The sequence below is a fragment of the Salvelinus alpinus genome, chromosome 2 (assembly GCF_045679555.1).
Source record: "Salvelinus alpinus chromosome 2, SLU_Salpinus.1, whole genome shotgun sequence".
Classification (NCBI taxonomy): Eukaryota; Metazoa; Chordata; class Actinopteri; order Salmoniformes; family Salmonidae; genus Salvelinus; species Salvelinus alpinus.
This window is the reverse complement of record NC_092087.1, coordinates 34,452,662-34,479,769: the sequence shown is the minus strand read 5'-3', so window position 1 is coordinate 34,479,769 and position 27,108 is coordinate 34,452,662. Positions and strand designations below refer to the sequence as shown.

Sequence of the window (27,108 nt, the reverse complement as noted above, 5' to 3'; positions counted from 1 at the left end):
AGGCAGTCATGTAGCCACTGATCCCCAAATGGAGCAAGAGCCAGAAAATAGGAAAACAAAACACATGGAATTGAGAAGCTTAAAGTTTCGGCTACGTATCAGGAGAGCAGACATTCCCTTAATTATGTTCTCTGCCATGTGGCATTCTTGGATGAAGGCTTGGGCAGAGGTCCATGACAGACAAAGAGACTTGGAAACAGTATGCGAGGAGAATCTGCTCTTTAATAGAAACCAGACCGTCCTTCAAAAAAGGGTGCCTCTGTAGAGAAGGAAGCTCTGCTTTAGGAGTGGAGGTTGTTGCTGGGAAAAGGGGGTGGGGGGGGGGGACAGAAGGGATGGTGAAGGGACAAGGTGCCAGCTCTGGAGTGTGACAGCCCTGCCAGCCCTATGGCTGACCCCCCCATGGCCTCTGTGTGCCAGGAATGCTCTCAGCAGAGAAGTGGCGCCAGGGAGAGATTAAACACACACTGAGCCTGTATGAGCGCCAGGCCACCACTGTGTGTGTGTGTATATATATATATGACAAGATTAAGACAAAGCGTCATTGGTAACACAGTCCGCCAGACTCTAAATACAGTACAGTGAACTCTTCAGGGATCAAGCTATTCCGATAATGTTGCTGTAAATCTAGATCCCATTTATCATTTGATTATGTCAGAGTGTGAAATCCTTTTCTAATACTGTCCCTATTCAGTTCGGATCCCAAACTATTATACATGACATACACATGACTTTATGTGATAGTTAACACACACCCTGACCTATATCAACCCTGGGAAAAGCTCTTAATCTGATAGCCTGAGGGTGGGACAATAGAGGACCTCTCCACTTTATGGGAGCTGTAGGCCATACACGCCCAAAAATGCTAACCTCCACTGTTATTGTGAGAGGTTAGCATGTCTTGGGGGTATGATATTTGTGTGTCCAATTTACTCACTCATCATTACTTATAATTCATTCAGGATTATCTGTAATCATGGTAGCATCCACATTCATGTAGAAGTGTTTAGAAACATATTCTATTCTTATTTTCAATAAAAAGTGACTCCAAAATGACACAATACATTATTTAATATTAATTTATATTGGGCACAACAGAGTGCTGGAGTACAGAGTCAAAAACTAAAATTGTTCACTGTCCCAATACTTTGAGTGCACTGTACATCTGTTTTAACTTCTGTTCACTGGAATATGTCATCTATAAAAAGAGACTGCTCCGCAGAAAACATCCAGTCCCAAATCAAAATCTCTAGTCATTATTGTCTACTGTTGACGTGCTTGCTACTGTAAACTTACAGTGTGTGTGGGCTTACACATACAGCAGAGAACGTTCTCAGGCTGGGGACTTTGGGAGGCAGATAGACAACTTTCATTGTCTAAAATATTAATAGAATCCTGTTTCCAACCATCTGGTAAATGTTTAATGGCACAGATTCAGCTCCCTTTGGTGCATTACTAAAGAAATGTCACCTCAACACAATGAAAAGGCTATAAAGGATTGGATGACTTCCACCATCTGTAGCCAACACCATGATAAAATTACAGTTTGGGTCAGTTGAGCCTAGCCTGGGTGCCAGCCTGTTAGGCAGCAAGTAGGCAGTCACCAAACAAGCCTGGCTCGCATGACAATTCAAAAAAAGTATATTGAAAATGTGCAAAGAATTGAAATGATTTGTGGAATTTGATTGAGTTGACGCTCAACGTAGCTACAAATGTTGACAGTTTAAGTTTCCTGGGTGAAATTGAAGTACAGTAAGGGGCAGAAGCAGAGAGAGGGAGAGCTTGAGATAAATACCAGAGAAAACTGGAGAAAAAAGGGAGAGATGGGGACAAGAGGAGAGGTAGAGACTGAGAAAGAGAGATGGAGACAGAGAGGACGAGAGTGTGAGATAACAGAGAAGCTCTTGAAGGAGTGTGCCCGGCCTAATTCGAGCACAGTGCTCTACGTCACCGGTGCCCAAAAAATGCCAGCCGAGTCACAGTGGATCAGGATCATGTGGGCAGTCACCACAACACTGAGGACAGAGATGTCCCCTATAGCGCGTCCATCCCTCCGCCCTATCTGTTTCTTTAAAAAAAAAACACACATTGGGATAAATGTTTACGTACATGTACATTATATGACACTCCAAAGATGGAGACAAGACAGCAACTGTTGTTAGTCTCCAGCTCCTGTAGAGGTCATACACTTAGCATAAAATACAACCACATCAGTACCATTAATCATCATTGCTATAAATCTTATATTAATAGCACCTTTTAACCTGGTCTCAAAGCAGTTATTCATCACACTGCTGTCATTACATACAGTAGGAATGTGCGAGTGTAAGCCAGGCATTACATTGCATGTGCTGATCTAGGGCAGAGTGGGGCTGTGTCAAGCAGCAGATGTTTGTTCCAGTAGAGACGAGTGCCATGGCAGAGCAGAAGGTACCTCAGGGTTAGTGGGTAATGAGGTTGAGCAGAGCCACAGCCCAGAATCTTGGTTATTTCAACACCAGCAGATAGAGTATGTGCAGCACGTTCAGTGCCAACTGACTACATCAAAGCCACGGTCCCATTTCCAAGTTCAATAGAGAGCAAGGTCATAAATTAGTAATCTGCTCTGAGAGAAAAAAGGCTACAGATATCTTCGCACCCTCTAAAATCGCAATCGCCAAGCTGTTCTATAAACTATTGCATTTCTGTTACGGCTGCTAGTTTGTTTATATCAACGTAGGAACATCAAAATTCCCCGATGGAACTTGTTATTGTACAGTTTGAATAAGGGGCGCGCCGTGTGAACTCTTGCACAGATCATCATTTCAGAGGCAATTTGTGTAACCCTCATTTCTGACGCTTCGTGTAATACCAAGTGCTGACCAACCATTAAACAACGAAGTCTGAAATTTCTTTGTACACACAATTATCTTGACAACAAACCAGACTGTGTGTGACCTTGGGATCACACAGTTTCATTGGGGGAGACACCTGGATCTACACAGTTCAATCTAATTAATATGAAGTGGGAAGGGCTGGGACAACTAACGTATAACTGTGTAACTGACATGTATGGATAATATACAGTGGGGAGAACAAGTATTTGATACACTGCCGATTTTGCAAGTTTTCCTACTTACAAAGCATGTAGAGGTCTGTAATTTTTATCATAGGTACACTTCAACTGTGAGAGACGGAATCTAAAACAAAAATCCAGAAAATCACATTGTATGATTTTTAAGTAATTAATTTGCATGTCCTAACCGACTTGCCAAACTATAGTTTGTTAACAACAAATGTGTGGAGCGATTGAAAAATGAGTTTTAATGACTCCAACCTAAGTGCATGTAAACTTCCAAATTCAACTGTAGAACTGGTGGAGTTGTCACACACACAGCAAACAAAACCATATGGAAATGTTCTACCCAACATTACAACCAACTAATTGGAACATCACCGCAAGAATGGAAAAGGAAAGTGGAAGGGGGGGAAAAGGAAGGAACTTGTTTGTCGGCACTGCATTAAAGACCATAATTGGTTAAAGAAAATTGTGATAAATAAAAAGTATACCCGTTTCATTTAAGGACCAAAAAATGTACAGCCGTGCCATATACAGTAGATGACAAAATAGTTGGGAAGAGATTTTTGACTTACCGATTCCATGGCACATGGTTTATAAACTGATAAGCAAAACGACGCCGGATTCAAAACTTAGAATTTTTCAATTTAAATTATACAAAATTCTTGCAACCAATAGAATGTTATTTACTTTTCTCTGTATATATCAACAATGTAGCTAATGCTGTGGGTGATTCGCTGATCCACCTCTACGCAGACGACACCATTCTGTATACATCTGGCCCTTCTTTGGACACTGTTAACAAACCTCCAAATGAGCTTCAATGCCATACAACACTCCTTCCGTGGCATCCAACTGCTCTTAAACGCTAGTAAAACCAAATGCATGCTTTTCAAACGTTCGCTGCCCACACCCGCCCGACCGACTAGCATCACTACTCTGGTCGGTTCTGACCTAGAATATGTGGACAACTACAAATACCTAGGTGTCTGGCTAGACTGTAAACTTTCCTTCCAGACTCATATTAAACATCTCCAATCCAAAATCAAATCTAGAATTGGCTTTCTATTTCGCAACAAAGCCTCCTTCACTCACAGCGCCAAACTTACCCTCGTAAAACTGACTATCCTACCGATCCTCGACTTTGGCGATGTCATCTACAAAATAGCTTCCAATACTCTACTCAGCAAACTGGATGCGAATTGCAAAAATCGCTGAAGCTGGAGACTTATATATTTCCCTCACTAACATTAAACATCAGCTATCTGAGCAGCTAACCGATCGCTGCAGCTGTACATAGTCCATCTGTAAATAGCCCACCCAATCTACCTACCTCATCCCCATATTGTTTTTATTAACTTTTCTGCTCTTTTGCACACCAGTATCTCTACTTGCACATCATCATTTGCTCATCTATCACTCGAGTGTTAATCTGCTAAATTGTAATTACTTCACTACTATGGCCTATTTATTGCCTTACCTCCTCACGCCATTTGCACACACTGTATATAGACTTTCTTTTTTTCTATTGTGTTATTGACTGTACGCTTGTTTATTCCATGTGCAACTCTGTGTTGTTGTTTGTGTCGCACTGCTTTGCTTTATCTTGGCCAGGTCGCAGTTGTAAATGAGAACTTGTTCTCAACTAGCTTACCTGGTTAAATAAAAGTGAAATTAAAAAATTATATGGGGGATACAACCTTCCCAGCTCTGCAGATTTTGCTGCGAAGAGACAGAATCATTAGATAATTTGTTTGGTACTGTCCATATGTAGCTTGTTTTAGGTCACAGCTCCAGGAACCCTGCAGATAGCACTACTGGGTGATCTGAAAAGTCATAGTCAAATCGATCAATAATAATAATAAAAAATAAATACTTTTAAAAATATATATATTTTCAATTTACTATCTGTAGAAACAATGAGAGTAGAAAGGTTCAGAATTTTTGTGAAACATCACAGCACAGTTGAAAAATATATGGAAAATAGAAATCCAATATGGATGGTGTTAGGAGATAGATGGAAGGGGTTGAATGGAGCTGAAAGTTGGGATTAATAACAACTAATAACAAGATATCTAATGTAAAACATACTGTGCCGTAAAACGTATATAGGTTCAGAACTTTAGTGAAAGAGCACAGTTTGAAAAGATATGGCAAATAGAAATCAAACCGGATGGACATCAGAAATAGATGGGAGAGGTTGAGGAAACACAGGAGGAAAACCAAACAAAATAGAACTATTGTAAAATAGACTGTGTCTATAAAAGGTATATAGTATGTATAAGCTGGAAGTAGAGGCCTAAGCATTGTTGTTCACTAGTTTACTCCAATTAGGGGAGGGGTGGTAGGGTTAGAAAGTAAAAGGAAAACTTTTTTTCATGTAAAAACGAACTACTAAATCATGGGTACACTCGCAATGGCTGCATGGTATTGTAATGCAATAATTTCCATGGTAACATAAAATGTTCATTAAAATGTCAACTGATTTTTGTAACGTCAGTTGAGTTGAATCACCAAATCACAGCACATATTTAAGTGATAATGCCCGATAAACTGGTGTTTGGAGGATATATTGGCAGGGGTGTTAGGCCCGAGATGAAGTCAATGCCGGCAAACCGTGCCAATATATCCTCCAAACGACCGCATTATAACTTTTATACAATGGCTTACCAACATATTCAAATAATGATTTACATATTTTCATTAAAAACGTTATTTTGATTAATTTATTCATACTATTTTATCCTTCCACAAGATATAGTCCCGACACCAATCTAGGGTTGTTACCCAAGCCGGCTGTTCGTTTGTTCTATTGGTTCGGTTGCCAGAAACGCAACCCATTAGTTCAGTCTTTTTGTTCTGTATCTATGAACGCGACCCAGACATTCGTTCTAAATGTTCCCTTTCCATACTGGCTGGCAACGTTCTTATCCCTTGCTTGCTAGCTAGCTAGCTAGCCAACAATGACCAACTTACAGTCACAGCAAACGCCAAAAAGAATAGTGACATTTATTTGGATACATCCATAACAATGAGCTAATGAGGCGCGATTTCAACTGGCATAGAAAATGTGCTCTCTCTTCAGGACACTTGAGGAGCTACCCAACAACACAGCTAACACAATCACTTAACACTGAAGCTGTAAAGACTGCTAACTAGCTCCACTTCGTTTAATTTTACCTTTCTTCAATTGAGATTTCTTTGTATATATATATTCATAAAAATGATGCAAGCCTATTCATGATTTCGACTGGCTGAGAAACGATATCTGCCTGTCTGTCTCATTCCGACTCCAGACCCCTACACATTCATTACTATGGGACAGCTGGAGATGGATTTTGAATATTGAAACAATGTTGCAAATGTCAGAGACAGACAGCAAGGTGTATCAAATCTCTGCTGTTGAAAACGAAATGTTAGTCTAAAATAAATGTGAGATAATGTCTAGAAGCTTTTTATAATGGCGATCAAGTTTATAAATAGCATGGGTGGGCTGATGAGACAGTGGATTGCGCAGTCAGATGGAACAGAGTAAATAGGCATTTTAACGTCATAGATTTAGCCGGCGGTAAATTGTGGAATAGACAATTATGGCATTGAAGCTCGTCAGCATTCAGGATTAGACCCACATGTTGTATAATGACAGATACACTTCCGGCTTTTACTTCCTACTTTGCTCCTCGCAATGGCAGCCAGTCTACCCAATATGCCATCATTATTGACTTGAATGGGGACGCCCGTTCTATTCATTCTACTTCTATGCAGTCAGAAGCGGAGGAGAGTCAAAACGAAATGTTATTTTTTTGATATTGAAACTTTTATTAAGGTCACGGCAGTCATTTGGCTGTCCAATAACCATCATCCAAAATTCAATGACAGTCACAGCCCTAGACATAGCTGACCTAGGACCACTGTGGTAATTAAATACATTCATTAGAGGGACTTTTGCACTTGGATGACCCTGGATAATTTATTACAGTTATTAAAGCTTCCTCAGGCTTGGGATTGTGGTAGTCATGGAACAGATTTGTTCTGCCAGCACCTTGACAGGATTATATGGCCCTACTTCTAGTGGCCATTCATTACAGTCAAGTGCAATCAAAAGAGAGACCTACCTTTACAAAAAGATGTGTCAGTGCACAGCCACATCAAAGTGGAGGCATGCCATAGTCCATAAGGTTGAGTCTGTATGAAGTAGGCTACCTTTGAATTATCCACTCAGAGATGTTGGTGCCATGGACATGGAATTGCGTAAAAGACAGACTGGAACATTCAACATAAAATAAAGATTGGTTTCTAAAAAGGCTTGCTGGAGTTTCAGGAATTGAGGTTTACAAGGTGAAATCGACAAAAAGGGAAGTTAACAAGTCTAAATGAGAGTATTTTGAAGCCTGGCCGAGGTTGCCTAGGGTTTCATGGGAACTAAATTCAGTTCTCTTCCACCTGAACAGAACACTGACATACAGGACCAGAGAGCTCTCAGCAGGAAAGCAGGCCTAATCCACTGCTACAAGCCAATCAACAAGCAGGGATCACAGTCCAATCAGAATTCCATCAAAGGAGTGGGGAAGTCAGTCCTCTGTAGACATTAGTGGGGTTCACCTGGGTTAAAGATTTGGGGAGGAGCAGCCGAGCAGGAGTTTACCACATGCTGCTATTGTAGACGGGGCATTTTAGCAGGGTAGGAGTTGGGAGGTTTAAATCTCTGACTGTGGGAGTAGTAAAACCAGCAAGAGAGCCATTTGTTAGATCATGCTAATCAGTGGGCTAGGTCGCTCATTAAATCAGCCGAGCATGCTCGCTTAGTGATGTTCTTTTAATTAAAAAGCTGATATTTGAAATCCTGGCGATCAAAAGGAAAAAGTGGCTCTTGAGAACATATTAAAACGTCATTGGGGAATGTGCTGGATGAATTAACCAGGGCTGAAACATGAAACAGGCTGTGGTCGCTGCCTGCCAGCCTACATGGTGGTTAGTTAGTTAGTTGGGGGTGGGGGTTGCGACTTGGGGAGGGATGGAGCGAGGGAGGGGGAGTACTTGATGCTTTGCTCCAGTCACTCCTCTCCCATCCCCCACTGCATGATCCCCCGCAGGACCAGCAACGGCCAAAGCGACACTCCCCTTCTGGATACAGTCCCCCTAACGCTCCCCCACCAGGCAGGCGACCAGACCCCCTCCCAAACAACGGTTCACGTCACCATCTTTACTGTCCGCATTCCCACAATCCTCCTCAAGACCTCACCCTCATCACATCCAATGAGAGGCTGTCTGACAACCCTGTAATGGACTGACTGAAGCTCAGACAACAAAGCATGATAGCTGATTTAATTCTCTAAGCTCCCACAATATTGTCCATTATACAACACCAAGTGCACAATGAACCAAGAACGGAAGCAGAGGCAGTTAACTGCCACCTCAATGTAGACATCTGACTCAGAGACCAAACAGTCAAACCATATGAGCTCTGGAGGGATGGGAGAGTATAACAATTATTTAAAAACTTTTGGAATTGTTCACACTTTCTACACTAACGTAACTGTGGCTTGGATCACTAACTAAAGCATACATTATCCTGTAAGGAGGGCAGATTGGTGATTGTCCAAAACCAATGTGCCCTTGGCCTCCAGCAGCGTGAAGGGGTTAATGGCTTGGTCCCATTGTTGGGAGACATCTGCTGTATGATTAACATGAGCACTTCATATATCACACAGCGAACCCACGTAGCCCCTCTGTGTTACTGAGGAGGGGTGACCGTGGGGAGAGCATGTTCTAACGCCTACGCAACACATTTGATGTTATTCATCTCGGAATAATGTAAAGCCAATTAAATTGCACAAAATTAATTCATTTGTTCGACTGTATCATAAAATGACTGATGAATGCGGACAAATCTTCTTACTACACAATAAAACTTAACAGTTGCCAAATGGTTTAGTCATCTTTGTTCTGTGTCAGCGTGCACGTACGTGTACATAAGAATGGTCTGAAATGAGGGGTTATACAGTGCCTTCAGTAAGTGTACATACCCCTTGACTTATTCCAAATGTGTTACAGCCTGAATTAAAAATTGATGACTTTTTTTCTCTCTCGCACATCTACACACATTACCCCATAATGACAAAGTAATTTATTTTTTAATTGCAAAATGTATAGAAAATGAAATACTGAAATATAATTTACACAACTATTCACACCGCTGAGTCAGCTGAGTCAACACGTTACAATCACCGTTTTTTCTTGGTATGTCTAAGAGCTTTGCACACCTGGATTGTACAATATTTGCACATTATTATTCAAGCTCTGTCAAGTTGGTTGTTGATAATTGCAAGACAGTCATTTTCATGTCTTGCCAAGCTGATTTAAGTCAATACTGTAACTAGGCCACTCAGGAACATTCAATGTGGTCTTGGTAAGCAACTCCAGTGTAGATTTGGCCTTGTGTTTTAGGTTATTGTCCTGCTGAAAGGTGAATTTGTCTCCCAGTGTCTGGTTGGGAAGCAGACTGAACCAGGTTTTCCTTTAGGATTTTGCCTGTGCTTAGTCTATTATTTTTACCCCCAAAAAACTCCCTAGTCCTTGCTGATGTCAAGCATACCCATAACATGATGCCGTCACCACCATGATTGAAAAATATGAAGAGTGGTACTCGGTGATGTGTTGTATTTGCCCCAAACATAACACCTTGTATTCAGGAAATAAAGTGAATTTCTTTGCCACATTTTGTTGCAGTTTTACTTTAGTGCATTATGGTAAACAGATTTTTTCTTCTATACAGGCTTCCTTCCTTCTTTTCACTTTGTCATTTAGGTTAGTATTGTGGAATAACTACAATGTTGTTGATCCATCCTCAGTAACTGTTTTAAAGTCACTATTGGCCTCATGGTGAAATCCCTGAGCGGTCTTCTTCCTCTCCGGCAACTGAGTTATCAAATCAAATTTTATTGGTCACATACACATGGTTAGCAGATGTTAATGCGAGTGTAGCGAAATGCTTGTGCTTCAAGTTCTGACAGTGCAGTAATATCTAACAATTCCACAACAACTACCTTATACACACAAATGTAAAGGGATGGAATAAGAATATGTACATATATGGCTGAGCGATGGCCGAGCGGCTTAGGCAAGATGCAATAGATGCAATAGATGTTATGAAATACAGTATATACACATGAGAAGAGTGATGTAAGATATGTAAACATTATTAAAGTGGCATTATTTAAAGTGACTAGTGATCCATTTATTAAAGTGGCCAATGATTTGAGTCTGTATGTAGGCAACAGCCTCTCCGAGTTAGTGATTGCTGTTTAGCAGTCTGTTTAGCAGGCCTTGAGATATAAGCTGTTTTTCAGTCTCTCGGTCCCAGATTTGATGCAGCTGTACTGACCTCGCCTTCTGGATGGTAGCGGGGTGAACAGGCAGTGGCTCGGGAGGTTGTACTGCATGATCTTTTTGGCCTTCCTGTGACATCGGGTGCAGGTAGTTTGCCTCCGGTGATGCGTTGTGCAGACCACACCACCGTCTGGAGAGCCTCCCCTCTCTCCACTGGCTCTTGGGTGGTTGTTGACTCCGACCCTATTACGGGGGCTGAGTCACCGGCTTACTGGTGCTCGTCCATGCCGTCCCTAGGAGGGGTGCTTCACTTGAGTGGGTTGAGTCACTGACGTGATCTTCCTGTCCGGGTTTGGCGCCCCCTCGGGTTCATGCCGTGGGGGAGATCTTCGTGGGCTATACTCGGCCTTGTCTCAGGGTAGTAAGTTGGTGGTTTGAAGATATCCCTCTAGCGGTGTGGGGGCTGTGCTTTGGCAAAGCGGGTGGGGTTATATTCTGCCTGGTTGGCACTGTCCGGGGGTATCGTCGGATGGGGCCACAGTGTCTCCCGACCCCTCCTGTCTCAGCCTCCAGCATTTATGCTGCAATAGTTTGTGTCGGGGGGCTAGGATCAGTCTGTTATATCTGGAGTATTTCTCCTGTCTTATCCGGTGTCCTGTGTGAAGTTCTCTCTCTCTCTCTCGACTACCTAGCCTGATGACTCCTTGCAGTCCCCAGTCAACCTGATTGTGCTGCTGCTCCAGTTTCAACTGTTCTGCCTGTGGCTATGGAACCCTGACTTGTTCATCGGATGTGCTACCAGGTCCCGGACCTGCTGTTTTTGATTTTCTCTCACTCCGAATGATCGGCTATGAAAAGCCAACTGACATTTACTCCTGAGGTGCTGACCTGTTGCACCCTCTAGAACCACTGTGATTATTATTATTTGACCCTGCTGGTCATCTATGAACGTTTATAACAGTACGTGGCCAAGATGTTCAATCTCCACTCGGCACAGCCAGAAGAGGACTGGCCACCCCTCAGAACATGGTTCTTCTCTAGAGGTGTACACATCACGGACAAACTGAATTGGTCCACCCACACAGACAGCGTTGTGAAGAAGGCGCAGCAGCGCCTCTTCAACCTCAGGAGACTGAAGAAATTCGGCTTGTCACCAAAAGCACTCACAAACTTCTACAGATGCACAATCGAGAGCATCCTGTCGGGCTGTATCACCGCCTGGTACGGCAACTGCTCCGCCCACAACCGTAAGGCTCTCCAGAGGGTAATGAGGTCTGCACAACGCATCACCGGGGGCAAACTACCTGCCCTCCAGGACACCTACACCACCCGATGTCACAGGAAGGCCATAAAGATCATCAAGGACAACAACCACCCAAGCCACTGCCTGTTCACCCCGCTATCATCCAGAAGGCGAGGTCAGTACAGGTGCATCAAAGCAGGGACCGAGAGACTGAAAAACAGCTTCTATCTCAAGGCCATCAGACTGTTAAACAGCCACCACTAACATTTAGTGGCCGCTGCCAACATACTGACTCAACTCCAGCCACTTTAATAATGGGAATTGATGGAAATTATGTAAAAAAAATTACCACTAGCCACTTTAAACAATGCCACTTAATATAATGTTTACATACCCTACATTACTCATCTCATATGTATATGTATATACTGTACTCTATATCATCTACTGCATCTTGCCATCTTTATGTAATACATGTATCACTAGCCACTTTAAACTATGCCACTTTATGTTTACATACCCTACATTACCCATCTCATATGTATACACTGTACTCTATAGCATCTACTGATCTTGCCTATGCCGTTCTGTACCATCACTCATTCATATATCTTTATGTACATATTCTTTATCCCTTTACACTTGTGTGTATAAGGTAGTAGTTGTGGAATTGTTAGGTTAGATTACTTGTTGGTTATTACTGCATTGTCGGAACTAGAAGCACAAGCATTTCGCTACACTCGCATTAACATCTGCTAACCATGTGTATGTGACAAATAAAATTTGATTTGGTTTCTTCCTAGGTTCCTGCCTTTCTAGGGAGCTTTTCCTAGCCACCGTGCTTCTACATCTGCATTGCTTGCCGTTTCGGGTTTTAGGCTAGGTTTCTGTATAGCACTGTGTGACATCGGCTGACGCAAAAAGGGCTTCATAAATAAATTTGATTGATTGATTGTGGTTGATGGTGGTGCAGTTGCCGTACCAGGTGGTGATACAGCCCGAAAGGATGCTCTCAATTGTGCATCTGTAAAGGTTTGTGAGGGTTTAGGTGACAAGCCAAATTTCTTCAGCCTCCTGAGGTTGCAGAGGTGCTGTTGCGACTTCAACACACTGTGTGTGGGTGGACCATTTCAGTTTGTCCGTGATGTGTACGCCAAGGAACTTAAACCGTTCCACCTTCTCCACTGCTCTCCTGTTGATGTGGATAAGGGGGTGCTCCCTCTGCTGTTTTCTGAAGTCCACAATCATCTCCTTTGCTGATGTTGAGGGAGAGGTCCTTTTCCGGACACCACACTCTGGGTGCCCTCACCTCCTCACCGTAGGCTGTCTCGTCATTGTTGGTAATCAAGCCCACTACTGTAGTGTCGTCTGCAAACTTGATGATTAAGTTGGAGGTGTGCATGGCCACGAAGTCATGGGTGAACAGGGAGTACAGGAGGGGGCTGAGCACGCACCCTTGTGGGGCCCCAGTGTTGAGGATCAGCGAAGTAGAGATGTTGTTTCCTACCTTTACCACCTGGGGGGCAGCCCGTCAAAAAGTCCAGGACTCAATTGCACAGGGCGGGGTTGAGACCCAGGGCCTTAACCTTGATGATGAGCTTGGAGGATACCATGGTGTTGAATGCTGAGCTGTAGTCAATGAACAGCATTCTTACATAGATATTCCTCTTGTCCAGATGGGATAGGGTAGTGTGATGGTGATTGCATCTTCTGTGGACCTGTTGTGGCGATATGCAAACTGAAGTGTGTCTAGGGTGGCAGGTAAAGTTGGAGGTGATATGATCCTTGACTAGTCTCTCAAAGCACTTCATGATGACAGAAGTGAGTGCTACTGGGCGATAGTCGTTCAGTTATCTTTGCCTTCTTTGGTACAGGAACAATGGTGGCCACCTTGAAGCATGTGGGGACAGCAGACTGGGATAGGGAGCAATTGAATATGTCCGTAAACACACCCGTCAGCTGGTCTGCGCATGCTCTGAGGACGCGGCTAGGGATGCCGTCTGGGCCAGCAGCCCTGCGAGGGTTAACAGGTTTAAATGTTTTACTCATGTCGGGAACGGAGGAGAGGGGGGGGTGGCGCATTCCTTGGTAGCGGGCCTCGACGGTGGCGCTGTATTATCCTCAAAGCAGGCAAAGGTGTTTAGTTTGTCTGGAAGCAAGACGTCGGTCTCCGTGATGTGGCTGGTTTTCTTGTTGTAGTCCATAATTGCCTGTAGACCATGCCACATACGTCTTGTGTCTGAGCCGTTGAATTGTGACTCCACTTTGCCCCTATACCGACATTTCGCTTGTTTGATTGCCTTGCGTAGGGAATAACTACACTGTTTATATTTCGGCCATATTCCCCGACATCTTTCCATGGTTGAATGTGGTCATTCACGCTTTCAGTTTTGCGCGAATGCCGCCATCTATCCACGGTTTCTGGTTAGGGTAGGTTTTAATAGTCAGAGTGAGTACATCTCCTCCAATGCACTTCCTAATAAAAACTCACTCACCGAGTCAGCGTATAAATCAATGCTATTCTCTGAGGCTTCCCGGAACATTTCCCAGTCCGCGTGATCAAAACAATCTTGAAGCGTGGATTCCAATTGGTCAGACCAGCATTGAATGGTTCTAGTCACGGGTACATCCTGTTTCAGTTTCTGCCTATAGGACGGTAGGAGCAAGATGTAGTCGTGGTCGGATTTGCCGAAGGGAGGGTGGGGAGGGCCTTGTATGCATCGCGGAAGTTAGAGTAGCAGTGGTCCAGTGTATTGCCCACGTGGGTGCTACAGTCAATGTGCTGATAGAATTTAGGTAGCCTTGTTCTCAAATTAGCTTGAGTTGAGTTCCTGTATGTTGTTATGATTACAGCATGATTCGTTAATGATGAAGCATACACCCCCACCCTTCTTACCAGAGAGATTATTGTTTCTGTCGGCGCGACGCCGTTAGGAAGGACGCCTGTGTCTTTGTCGTGACTGGGTATATTGATACACCATCCAAAGTGTAATTAATAACTTCACCATGCTCGAAGGGATATTTACTGTGGGCTTTTTAAAAATAGTTTTACCCTTCTACCAATAGGTGCTCTTCTTTGCAAGGCATTGGAAAACCTCCCTGGTCTTTGTGGTTGATTCTGTGTTGGAAATTCACTGCTCAACTGAAGGACCTTACAGATAATTGTATGTGTGGTGTACAGAGATGTGGTAGTCATTGAAAAAAATCTGCGCAACTTGTTAAGCACATTTTTACTCCTGAACTTATTTAGACTTGCCATAGCCAAGTGGTTGAATACTTATTGATTCAATTTCAGCTTTTCATTTTTTATGAATTTGTAAACATTTCTAAAAACATAATTCCACTTTGACATTATGGGGTATTGTGTGTAGGCCAGTGACAACATCTAAACAATTTTAAATTCTCCCAATCACAGCCTGTTGTGATACAGCCTGAATTCGAACCAGGGTGTCTGTAGTGACGCCTCTAGCACTGAGATGCAGTGCCTTAGACCGCTGTGGCAATCGGGAGCCCTATGCATAAATCTGATCCAAACCGGCAATCAAAACAATCAAGTGTAATTACCGAATGATTACTGGATATCCATTTTCTCCTCCTATAGAGCAAACCAAACACTATGTCAGGAGAAAATCAAAAAAGAACAAAAGCATCACAACCTAGCCTCACATTTCCTTCAACTGCTGGAATTAGAAAGGGCCTCTGGAGCACAATTAAAACCACTCAGGCATTTTAATCAAGAAGATTTTTGGAGCAGCCACATAATGCAGGGTCTCACTCTCACAGCCCAGGGGGAGATCTGGTTGATCTGGGCGAAGTGGAGCTAGGCCATTCCTACTGTTTTTTTGGACACCAAGCACTACAGCCTGACACGGTGGACAACTCTCCTCTGTATTGAAACCAAAATAAATAAATTCTCTAGCATTCCACAGATATTTCTTTGTTATGAGAGAGCTCCACACCAAAGAGGATCAGTGCAGTTCAAATCAAAACATTTGCATATTAAAAGGAAAACCACTGTCAACGCTATAGTAAAGAGACAGCATGCAGAGAAGTGGCCAAGCATAAGGCTGGTATTCAAGCATACTGATACTCATTCAATATGGATGTGATGTGGTACTGACTGAGTGGATGCAGGCGTGATCATGATCATCAATGTCACATGACTCAAACAGAAGACTGGTTAAGTTGAAAAACATAGGCAACATCCAATATTATAGACATTTCTCAAATAGTAGACTCTCAAACAGTGACCAATGACCCACTGCAGGGTAGTCTAACGGTTTCTAAGCCATGGCTTAAGATTTTAGAAAATGTGGACCTGAAACTATAAAAAAATTCTGAAACAGCCAATAATACCCTTGGAAAACCTCAATTTGAAAATAAATAATGGAGGTGACCTTGTTAAAAAATAATTTATTCCTAAATGCTGTGAAAGTGGCTGAAACAAAACATATAAAATAATCAGATTCTGCCCAGTCCTTCTTGGCATGGCTGATAATCATGCCACTTAAGGACAACAATCCGCATAGTTTAATCGGAACAGCTGAAAGAGTAAGATTGATGCCATCTTCTAACAATGCCACCAAACCTAGATGGCACAAGATCGTCATTGGCATGGCTCCAGAAAAAAACATATGGCTAGTTAGCTGGAAGGTCTCAGATTATTGTCATGCCACCCTAATTGGTGCTAATAACCATATGAGTTTCAGCACCTCACACACTAGGAACCATTTCTTCATGCCTACTACCAAAGCCTGAAGGCCCAATGCTGACATTCTACCCTCTTCGGAAGGAGCCCATGAAACCAGGTCACTGTATAATTTCTCGATGGTTTGATGGTAAATGAGTGCAATGTAGCTTGCAAGTCAGCGATCTGTTAAATAAACATATCTGTTGCTCACAGCAGCACTAGAGCAACAAAACATGTTCACGTGACAGATTCTTTTACTCAACCGGACTAAAATTACAGTTTCAAATGATGGAGGAGGAGGAAAGGAGGAGTGGTAAACGGGTTTTATTGTATACATAATAGAAAGAGTACCCCAGCTCAGAAATGTGTGGCAATGCAGTGGATGGCTGAGCTATGAATAAAAAAAAACATCTAATCTATGGAATATAAAGTATTTCAGAAAAAAACAGTAGTATCTTCACCAGACTGTATATTAATCTGAAAGTAACCAACTCATACCTTAACAACATGGCGGCAAAGACAGTACAGTATGAAGATAAGCATAGAAATCCCAAATCACACTTGTAGGCGATGTCATGGCAACGTTGGCTAGCTAAGCTCATGCGTAGAAACAAGTCATCGGGTTGAACGTCTCGCACCGAACTGCGCATGTGCAGGCCGTCAAATTAGTTGTTTTTGACAAATGAAAGCATGTCAGTTTGACAATTTCACGAGGTTGGAGTAATAACATGTTCAACAAAAGACATTGGCTCTAGTTTCTAAAATGAACAACTATGGGAGAATTTTTCATTGTGTGCTTGGTCTGTGTTGCAAGCATTCCTGGAAGTCTCGCGATGTTGCATCTCTGGATTTAGAAACTCTGATGGTGGTGCTAGCAGGCATGGTCAGACTCCCCTGAAGACTACAGGACCAGAACAAACAAGGGGGACAAAGACAGAGGGGTACAGACCCAGACAGAGCTAAATTCCACACCCCATTGTCTGCAGTGATAGTGGGGGACAATACAGATGACCCTGCAATATGTGATAATGCCACCAGGCCTGACCCCTACCCAAGCCCATCCTTGCACTAGCCCTAATCCAAAACACTGGGATGATGTCATCCCCGCTTATCCAGACTGTAAGAGCAACAAAGCGGAGAGAGAGAAAGAGGGAGAGGGAGAGAGGGGCTAGTCCCACAAAGGAGTCGCTCCCATAGAGAAAGCAGCCAACGGAAGGAAATCAGATACCCTCTCGACACATCTGTGTCACAAAACAAAAAGTTTAGACAACACAACCTGCCCACCCTGTGCTTTACTCTGGTAAGGGTTTCACAGAGAGGTTACAAAACTCTGAGCTGTTGACATCCATTAAACGTTAGCTCCTGTTCTCTCACCGTAAAAACAAGAACAAAGTGGTATCGTTCAAGAAGACAACCCAAGGCAAATAGTGCCTTGAAGGTTTAGGTCACCTTTTCCAAACTTAAAGCAATCAATTGTTTTGTCAGTCAAAAGATGGTAACCACACAGCAGCAGAATAGATTGTGTGTATCAAAATAGTTTGTCCCATTCAAAAAAGGTCTAACGGTGAGAGAGAATAGTCAAGCAGCAGGACAGGTCACTGTGGCTGGCCTCACAGACCCCTGTGTCCAAAGCAAGACTCATTGGGATCTATCCTTCACTGGGGAGCGGGAGAGGGCAACAGTTCGCTCAAAAGTAACCCTGTTGCACTTTAGAACTTATGTGCTGCCCCTCCCCCCATATTCCCTCCACAAAGGGACCTTCCCCCTTGTCCCCACCCACCAGGAATTTCTCAGGCATTGCTGGGGTCACCATGACAACTGGGTGCTTAACAAAGCATTTATCTTATGCATTCTTCCTTTCACAGGGGAGAGAGGGAACAACAGTCAAAGGAGAAATGGGGAGAAAAGAAGGAGGGTGGAGGAGCTTGAAAGGATGGGGAAGGGGGCCGTGGAGAGGTTGCTGAGAATCATGGACACAGGGAGATAGAAGAGGAGGGATAGATGACTGATAAATGTAAGAGGGAAAGAATCAAGGTGATAGGTGATGTTAGAGTGAAGAGCAGAGGTGGTGGACAAAGTGCTACAGACATTCCAAGCAGGGCTGTGACTAATAACTTCTTGGGGGGCAACAGAGGTATGGAGAGAGATAAAGGGCCATTACAGACAAGTCAGCACAAACATACACACACCAACAGACAGGTGCTACATCATGGAAATTGTATGGCATATTGCGCGACAGTGTAAAGGCCAAGGGTATTTCTGAGTATAAGCACAAGTTCTCAACTTCTTGCTCTCCCTTTATCCATGTCTGCGTAGTCATGGGGGAAACCCATTGGCTTCAAACACTAACCGTTCTGCCCCTGAACAAGGCAGATAACCCACTGTTCCTAGGCCGTCATTGAAAATAAGAATTTGTTCTTAACTGACTTGCCTAGTTAAATAAAGGGGGGAAAAAGGGCGAGACAAAAACTGCTACACTAGTGCATTCATCCATCCTCAGCTAATATTAGAGCCAGTCAGACCATGTCGCCTGGCAGCAACCAGCCACAGAGGAAGTCAATCCACAGACAACAGCCCAGTCTTAATACACTGTAATGGAATTACATAAACTGGGACTGGCTTGACGCAAATTTAGATGTGATGAATGAGTGGCTTCCTAAAAAATTCCACTCTTGTCCTGTTATGTAGTCTGGTGAATGGTGACAGTGGGAAAATGGACACCTTACAAAACACAGAATATGGACTCACTGCCTGGGCTGTGTGGGAGTCGGGAGAACTGTCTCACATTCAAATAACATATTTGAATATTCAAAACAAGCTGAACATTGTAAATGCAGTTAGTCTTTTCAAACAATATTTGCATGTGTAATTGTCTTGAAATAAGATTTGTGACAGATAATCACAATGCAATGTACTACAGAAATTGATTCTGTTGTCAACATCTTAGTCCTAATTCAGATCCAATTCCTTTCACATTTCCTTAATCCTAGTGAAATCGATAAATGTGTAGTCGGATGACATAGGGAGTTGACCAAGACTGGAACTGAGAACAGTTCGAGGTCAGGGGTCAGCTGTGACGCTACAGAGGGGTTGGTGAGAGGAGTTTCCCTATGGAAAATCCCCAGTATACTGACTACTGATGATAAAGCCAGTGACAGTACCTCCCGGGGCAGAGACCACCTAGGTAGACAACATGGCATGCTTGCTATTAGCATGTCATCTATGAGTTAATGCATGACTTGCCGTGCACCCTGAGGCAAATCAAGCTGCTATGTTCAGTCAGAGGGGAGAGCTTGACCATTTAATCTCAGTGCTGACGACTATAACAGTGGGTATGTGCAGTATGTTGCCTACAGAGGCTTCTGGCTTCACACATTTCATCAAAGGAACAAACATTCCAAAGTAAATACCATGGTGTTTATTCTAGAACGATATTCAGGTAAGAACACAGAGGGAGAGTATTCCATCAAACTCAGTAGTGAGGATGAGAGGAAGGAAGATAAATCCAATCAGCATCAAAAGCACACACACATTCATGCAAGCTCACACATTAATGCAAGCTCACACATGCAAGAAGCAGCAGTAGATCAGCTCAGCAGTATATCAACACTGGAGCAACAGAGCACAGCTTCTGCCACATCAATTATCTATCTGCCAGCCTGGTACAACTCCTGGTTGGGCTGATCTGGTGTAAGTTCTGTTCCTCAACTCAGGAGGGAGAATAGGATCCAACAATCCTCACAAATCTGTAATCAACTGTATTTACAACTGTAATCTGGGCTGCAGCAATTAATGCAGAGATTTTAACTCCCATGGCCAGTGACATGGAATGTCTACCCCACAAATCTGTAATCAGCTGTATTTACAACCATAATCTGGGCAGCAGCAATTAATACAGAGCTTTTAACTCCCATGGCCAGCGATATGGAACGTCTAATCCAGCACATTAGCCAGGTTATCCCTCGTACCCAAATTTATTGATAAAGGCCATACGCAGAGCACCATGGCTGAAAACTGGCTCCCTAATTGGCTAAACAAAGGATTAATTAAATGTATAATTGCCAGGGCTGCTATCTGAGCAGCTACAAAGAGTGCAATATGGACCCACCATGCCAATCAAAGGCTATTCAACCCTGCACCACTCCGATTAAACAGTATAGTAGAGATGGGTATAGCTCTTTTCAACCCTTTTCAGACCTTTTGTTGTTCCTCAGCATATCTAGATAGAGTAACAATATATACCTGAAGTGATGCACCTTAGCAGTATAATTTATGTGGTTGAAGTGATACAATCTGTTGCATTTCATCACAGACTAGCTGAGGTTAATGGAATAATCCATCATATGGCATCACCTCATAAATCAGAGAGCATAAAGGGAAGATAATGGAAGGATATGAAGTCGTCAAGGGAAGAGCTCTCAGAATTACCATCTCTCCCTCCCTCCCCATCTCTCTACCATAATCCCTCTTTATTTACCTTTCTCATTACCTCTGCATCTTCACATGTTCTATCCATCTTACGCCAACGTGATTTTCCTATCCTTTCTATGAACCACCTCTCTCTCCCTCCTTCTTCCCCTCTTTCACCCGGAGGGGTATTGACACACATACCCCAGCAGGTGCGGGACGCGGCGAGAAGCCGGCCGTCTAATTGGTCCTTGGTAGAGTCACAGCTGTTGCCCCCAACAAGGGCCTAGCATGAGCTCCTCTCGCTTGCCTCTGAATCGATCGCTCGCCATTGTCTCCCAGAAAGACAGACAGCCATCTCATCTGTCACCGGGGACTCCTCCTTTAAAGAGGCTCCAGGGAGGAGAAGCAGTAAAAACACAAAAAAACAAAGCAGCGCTCCAATACATTATAATGGCTACCCACTGCTGACCATATAGTATCTGGCACTCAGGACCAACTCAGCCAGGCTAGCACTGTCTATTGGTCTAGTATAGAACTCAAAATAGGAATGCTATACTTATATTCATTAGACTATACCTCTGCATCCATCAGAGTAAAGATAAAAATAGGGAAGTTTTAATCCATCTGGTTAAACTTATTTTATCATCTAGTTATATGGGCGCTTTGATGTCAAATCCCTGACTGAAAAGCAATGCCACATTTAAAAAGGTGCCGTTTGCTGCGGTTGCTCCTCTCTTTTAATTAGAGCCAAGGTCATAAAGGAACCAGCTCTATAGCCTGGCTCCCAGAAACCAAGGGCCACAAATCTCTCTCCCAACTGTCCCGCAGCGATTCAAGTTTAGTCACATTTTGTAGCAAATAAAATGCTCTGTAATTAGTGCTGACAGGTGAAATTACAAGGGCAGAGTGCAAAGACAAACAAAGACAAACAAGAGGTTAGAGAAGACAACGCAGCTCACTGGTTTCCATGAGCTGTTTCCATGAGCTGGCTACTATAACTCTCCAAACGTAAAAGCTTTATCTTTGCAGTGAGTCAAAAATGTATTACTTTCCGGTCTAAAAAGTGTATGTTCATAGATGGCACTGTCCATCATGGCTTGAAACATGACATATAGGCCTAGCATAAAATATAGCCATAAGGCCTATGTTTGGTTCATGCTATATTTGTTAACAAAGGCAATTCAAATGCTAAGAACACAATGTAAACACAGGGTGTGTCGTGCTCAGTCTGATATTACAAAGAATGACTGAGTAACTAGGGAAATATCATGCCAATCTGGCATGTGATACAAAATATATGGGAAAAATGTTGTTTTATCCTCAGTTTGACATCAAATGTCATCATAGCGTGTCATCATAGCGTGAGTACACAGACTAGAAAACAGTCCATAATTGAAGTAAATATTGTGTGCTAGCTGAAAATGAAGGTTTTATGTTGGCCAATTATGGAAAATGATACAGACCCACTGGAATGTATTTCCCACAGGAGCAGGCCATCCAGCTGCAGACATGCACAGATAAACTGCTATTTAAATTCAGGACAACACATTGATCTACATCAGGCCTGGGCACGGCCGCCTGCTCTTTAACAAGATGACAAACACTATAACATAAAAACAAACCCCAAGAAGATTAACTAAAATGCACCAGTAAACCAAACAAATCTCCTGACCTGTGATATTGCATCTCCCTGCCCGGATGCAAAAACGCACAATCTAGTCTATAGATGACTTCTCCCTAAAAATTAAACATAAGTCTTGAGGAGACACACTAAGATCACCCCCTGAATGTTAAATTTAACTCATGATTAATATTGAATTAATGAAGCAGAGGAGGTCATACATAAAAAAGTGGCTATGGCAGTCAAAGTGTTCAACTCACTCTGTCATAAAAAGTACATATTGTAAATTGTAATGTTGAAAATGTTCAAGTGAGAAACATAAGTAGGAACAACAAGCATACCAGAAAAGGGCCTAGGTATTAAAAACAACTGAGGACAGGGTTGGTCTTACCTGAGACAGATATCCTCATGGAGGCCTCCAGGGGTCTGTTGTTGTCCAGGGCCTGGCTCAGCCGGATCTCCCCCGTGCTCTGGTTCAGGATGACCAGGTTCAGCTCATTACCAGCCTCAAAGCTGTACTGGAGCTGGTCTGAGGCGTCTGGGTCATGGGCAGGGATCCGCCCGATCACCCCTGTGGGGAAGCTACTGGACTTGTCAGTGACATAGTTATTGAAGATGATCTGAAAGTTTTTCAGCACTGGTACGTTGTCATTCTTGTCGACCAGCTTGATGTGCACAATGGCACGGCTGACAAGTGGGGCGGAGGTGGCCTGGACCACGATGACATACTCTGACCGTGTTTCGTAGTCGAGATCTGTCAGAGCAGTCAGTTCTCCCGAGAAGATGTCCAGCTGGAACACCTCTGGGATGTTTCCCTCTACTATCTGGTACATGATCTGGGCGTTGCTCCCCTCGTCTGGGTCCGAGGCTAATACGTGGGCCACTACCAGGCCTATTGGGCTGTTCTCCTCCACAAATATGTCAAACTCATCCTTCTCAAACACAGGAGGGTTGTCATTGACATCCAGGATGGTCACTTGGATGTCCACGGACGTCTTGAGACCAGGAACACCTTTATCCACAGCAAAGGCCTGCAGGTTGTAAAATGGCATGTTCTCTCGGTCCAGGCGACGCAGCGTTCGCACAATACCAGAGGTGGACTCAATTATGAAGTCTCCATCCCCATCCTCTCCCCCCTGGAAAGTGTAGAAGACACGTCCATTGAGGCCAGAGTCTCGGTCAGTGGCAGAGACCTGGACGACGCTGGTAAACACTGGCACGTCCTCCATCACAGAGCCTAGGTAGTGGTCTCTGAGGAATCGAGGAGAGTTGTCATTCACATCATTCACCAGGATCTCCAGGTAGGTAGTGTCAGACTTCTGTGGGATACCATTGTCCCGGGCCGTGATGGCTAATGTGTAGGACACCTGATCTTCATAGTCCAGCTCCATCTGGGTGGTGACAGCTCCTGTGTCGGAGTCGATGTCGAACTGGGGGATGCTGTCATCCATGAAGTAGGTTATACGTGCATTCTCCCCAGTGTCCTCATCTGTAGCACTGATCACCACGACGGTGGTGCCAACAGGTCTGTCCTCATTGATGTTGACGGTGTAATGAGAGCTCTGAAACACGGGCCTGTGGGTGTTGGCATCGGTGACGTTGACGAACACCTTGGCGGTGTCGAAGAGTGTGCCGTCAGAAGCAGTGACACTTAGAACGTATTGGCGCTCCAGCTTGTAGTCAAGGGGCAGGGCCAGGGTGATGAGGCCCCCTCCACTCTGGCTGGTGATGGAGAACCTGTTCCTGGTGTTCCCACTGGAGATCTGATACGTCACCACACTGTTGATATCCTGGTCCACTGCAGACACCGTCACCACGCTTGTCCCCACGACGGCGTCCTCATTGAGGCGCATGTAATATGACCTCTGTGTGAACTCTGGGTTGTTGTCGTTGACGTCGAGGATGGTCATGCTAACGCTAGCTGAGGAAGACATCACCGGGTGGCCATGATCACGGGCCTCCACCCCAAAGTTGTAGAAGTCCATGCTCTCCCTGTCCAGATCAGCGGCTACGACTATCCAACCAGTGCTGTTGTTGATGGTAAATGGGAAGTTGGGCATGGTTTCAATGAGGCAGTACTCCAGCCTAGAATTGTCGCCAGAGTCTGCATCAACAGCCTGGATGTGAATGATGGAGTAACCCACCGGCACATTCTCTAGCACAGTGGCCTGGAAGGGGGTGCTGACGAAAATGGGGGCGTTATCATTGACATCCAGCACCTGCACCGTTACCAGGCCGCTGATGTTGGAGAGCGGCGGGCGTCCCCCGTCCTGAGCGCGGATGCGAATGGTGTATTCCTTGTTAGCCTCGTAGTCCAACTGACTGACCAGGTCCATCTTGCCTGTCTGGGCATCAATGTAGAACTGGCCCCTGGTGTTGCCACTCATGATGCTGAAGTGAACCATGGAGTTACTCCCTCTGTCCTGGTCTGTGGCAATCACCTGCAGGATCTCTGTGTTGGGTGCCATATCCTCCGGAACCTGCACCACATATCGCTTTTCACTGAACTGGGGAGCATTATCATTGTCGTCCTCTACAATAATGTGAACAGTTGCCGTGGCACTGCGGGGGGCGGGGTCACGACCCTGGTCGTTGGCCTCTACCAACAGCATGTAGGCCTCCACCATCTCTCTATCCACTGGGCCCTTCGTGCGGATCACCCCCGACCTGGAGTCAATCTCAAAAACATTGTTCGAACCGTTGCTGTTGAGGACGTGGTACAGGATGTTACCGTTGACCGGGGCGTCTCCGTCTGTGGCCCTGACGGTCAGCACCTCATAGCCGATCTCTAGGTTCTCCCTAACACTCTCCTTGTAGTCCTGTTGCTCAAAGACGGGATCATGGTCGTTACTGTCACTCACTGTGATGGTGAGGGTGGCCATGGCCGTCCGGCGGGGAGTGCCATGGTCAACAGCGGTCACACGGAATACATGGGTGTCCTTCTGCTCTCTATCCAGCACCTCCACAGTGGAGACTGCACCATTGACTGGGTCCACAGCAAATAGGTTGTTGGAGCGGCTGTCAAACAGGGCCTCTATGAAGTACTCCAGCCTGCCTGCCTCCCCCTCATCAGCATCTACTGCCTTCAAAACAACTACAGGAGTTCCAGCTGGCTTATTCTCTGCCACAGCCACCTGGTACATAGGAGGCTGAAACTGGGGGCTACTGTTAACAGCCCTCTTGCGCCTGCTCACTATGCCTGATTCAGACTGGGCTGCCTGCTGTAGTAACTTCCCCAAGTGGCCCTGTTTGAAGGAGCCTTGACCCACCCGCCAGTGGACTGAGATGCTGTTCCCTTTGGATTCCCTCTCATCTCCTGTGTATTGGTTACAATGTAAGTCTAGCTCAAGAAGTGTGTCGTGTTTCAAACACAGCGTCTTGGACACAAACAACTGCCCCTCAGAAAAATATAACACCGAACTCCTAATCACCTTGCAGTGCATACTGCTGTGGGTTGGAGAGCCGGGTAGTAGATCCCATACCCGGAGGAGCGCAGTACCAGACTCGTGGCATTCTAACTGATGATTATGGGCTTTAAACAAACTGATTATCTCCAAGTCCCATTGAGATTTCCTTTTGTGTTTACTTGAACAGTTCCTGCCGTGAACATAAACATCATACTGGCTTGTGAGGAGGTGCCTCAACCCTGGGACATTGTTCATGCAGTCCACAACAGTGTACACGGTGAAAGGGTTGGAGCTGAGCGAGGCACAATTTAAACTACCTGAAAGGAACACAACGCGCGCGGACGCATCAGTTTCAATAAAGGTCTTTGAGAATTTAGGAGCGATTACCTGATCCAAAGTGCATCCCCCGCTCTGTTCAACACTTGCAATCACCGTCCGCTGCTCCGCATCCTCACTGATGTGTACATTGTAGCAATTCGACAGTGAAATGAGTTCAAACCAGCCGAAAATAATAAACAACAAATCCCACTTAATGACGGGCATTGCTCCACGATAATGTTCAACCAGGTTTGAACGTAGGCTAATTACTGCCGCTTTCCTTAAACTTTCAGTCTAGTCGTTCCCTTTTGTTGCCGCGTATCCATGCTTTCACTACTATACAGTAGCTAATCCAATTGAATTGAGAGAAACCGCAGTCACCTTGCTTGCCAAAGCTTCTCACCATGCAAACAAGCCGACACCACCACTCCATCCGCGTGAATGATTAAAATGGCTCCAACTACCCCTGCGCCTTGAGGCTTCTCATTACCATAAACCTGTTTCAGTGTGTTGGAAAGAGAGAAAGAGAGAGAGAGATAGAAAGAGATGGAGTGGAGGGGGACGTTCTCACAGGGGCCACACTGAGCTGTAAAGAGATGACTGGCCTCTAGTCCCCTTTGAGTGTTTTTGCAGTACATGGATTAATAAGACTTCCTATAATGCAAAAACATTTTCCTTATGCCTTCACAAACGCTCTCACTATTTAAACACAAAAATAAGCCTAAACTTGTGAGGGTCTTTCAGTTCTCATCCCCGGGGCACCTGAAAGTGTACAGTTTCCCTACGCCTATAAATACCTGTCTAATACAAAAGGTATTTTACCTTACCTCATAGGGTAGTCTAATTACACTACACATTAGGCCTATATGAAAAGCACTCTAGTTCTATTTAGGTATTGAAAATGCATTTGTCTTGTATATGAGGTTAAATGGAGTAAAGCATCATTTTGATGCTGCAGACCTCCAGTACCAGGAGACATGATGTTATCTGATGTGGGAGAGTGGTCATGCCAACGGCGTCTTCATCCTCATT

The 27,108-nt window shown here is 44.3% G+C and overlaps 1 protein-coding gene across 4 annotated transcripts in view; it reads right to left on the bottom strand.

Moving 5' to 3' along the window:
- celsr2 (cadherin, EGF LAG seven-pass G-type receptor 2) overlaps positions 1–26,582 on the bottom strand; it is a 76,581-nt gene extending 49,999 nt beyond the window's left edge. For all 4 annotated transcript variants that reach the window (XM_071375358.1, XM_071375366.1, XM_071375375.1 and 1 more), the window contains exon 1: positions 22,743–26,582. In XM_071375358.1, coding sequence (XP_071231459.1) covers positions 22,743–26,301 — 3,559 coding nt within the window. In that variant the 5' untranslated portion in view covers positions 26,302–26,582. The remainder of the gene's footprint in view (positions 1–22,742) is intronic.
- Positions 26,583–27,108: the final 526 nt, after the last annotated feature.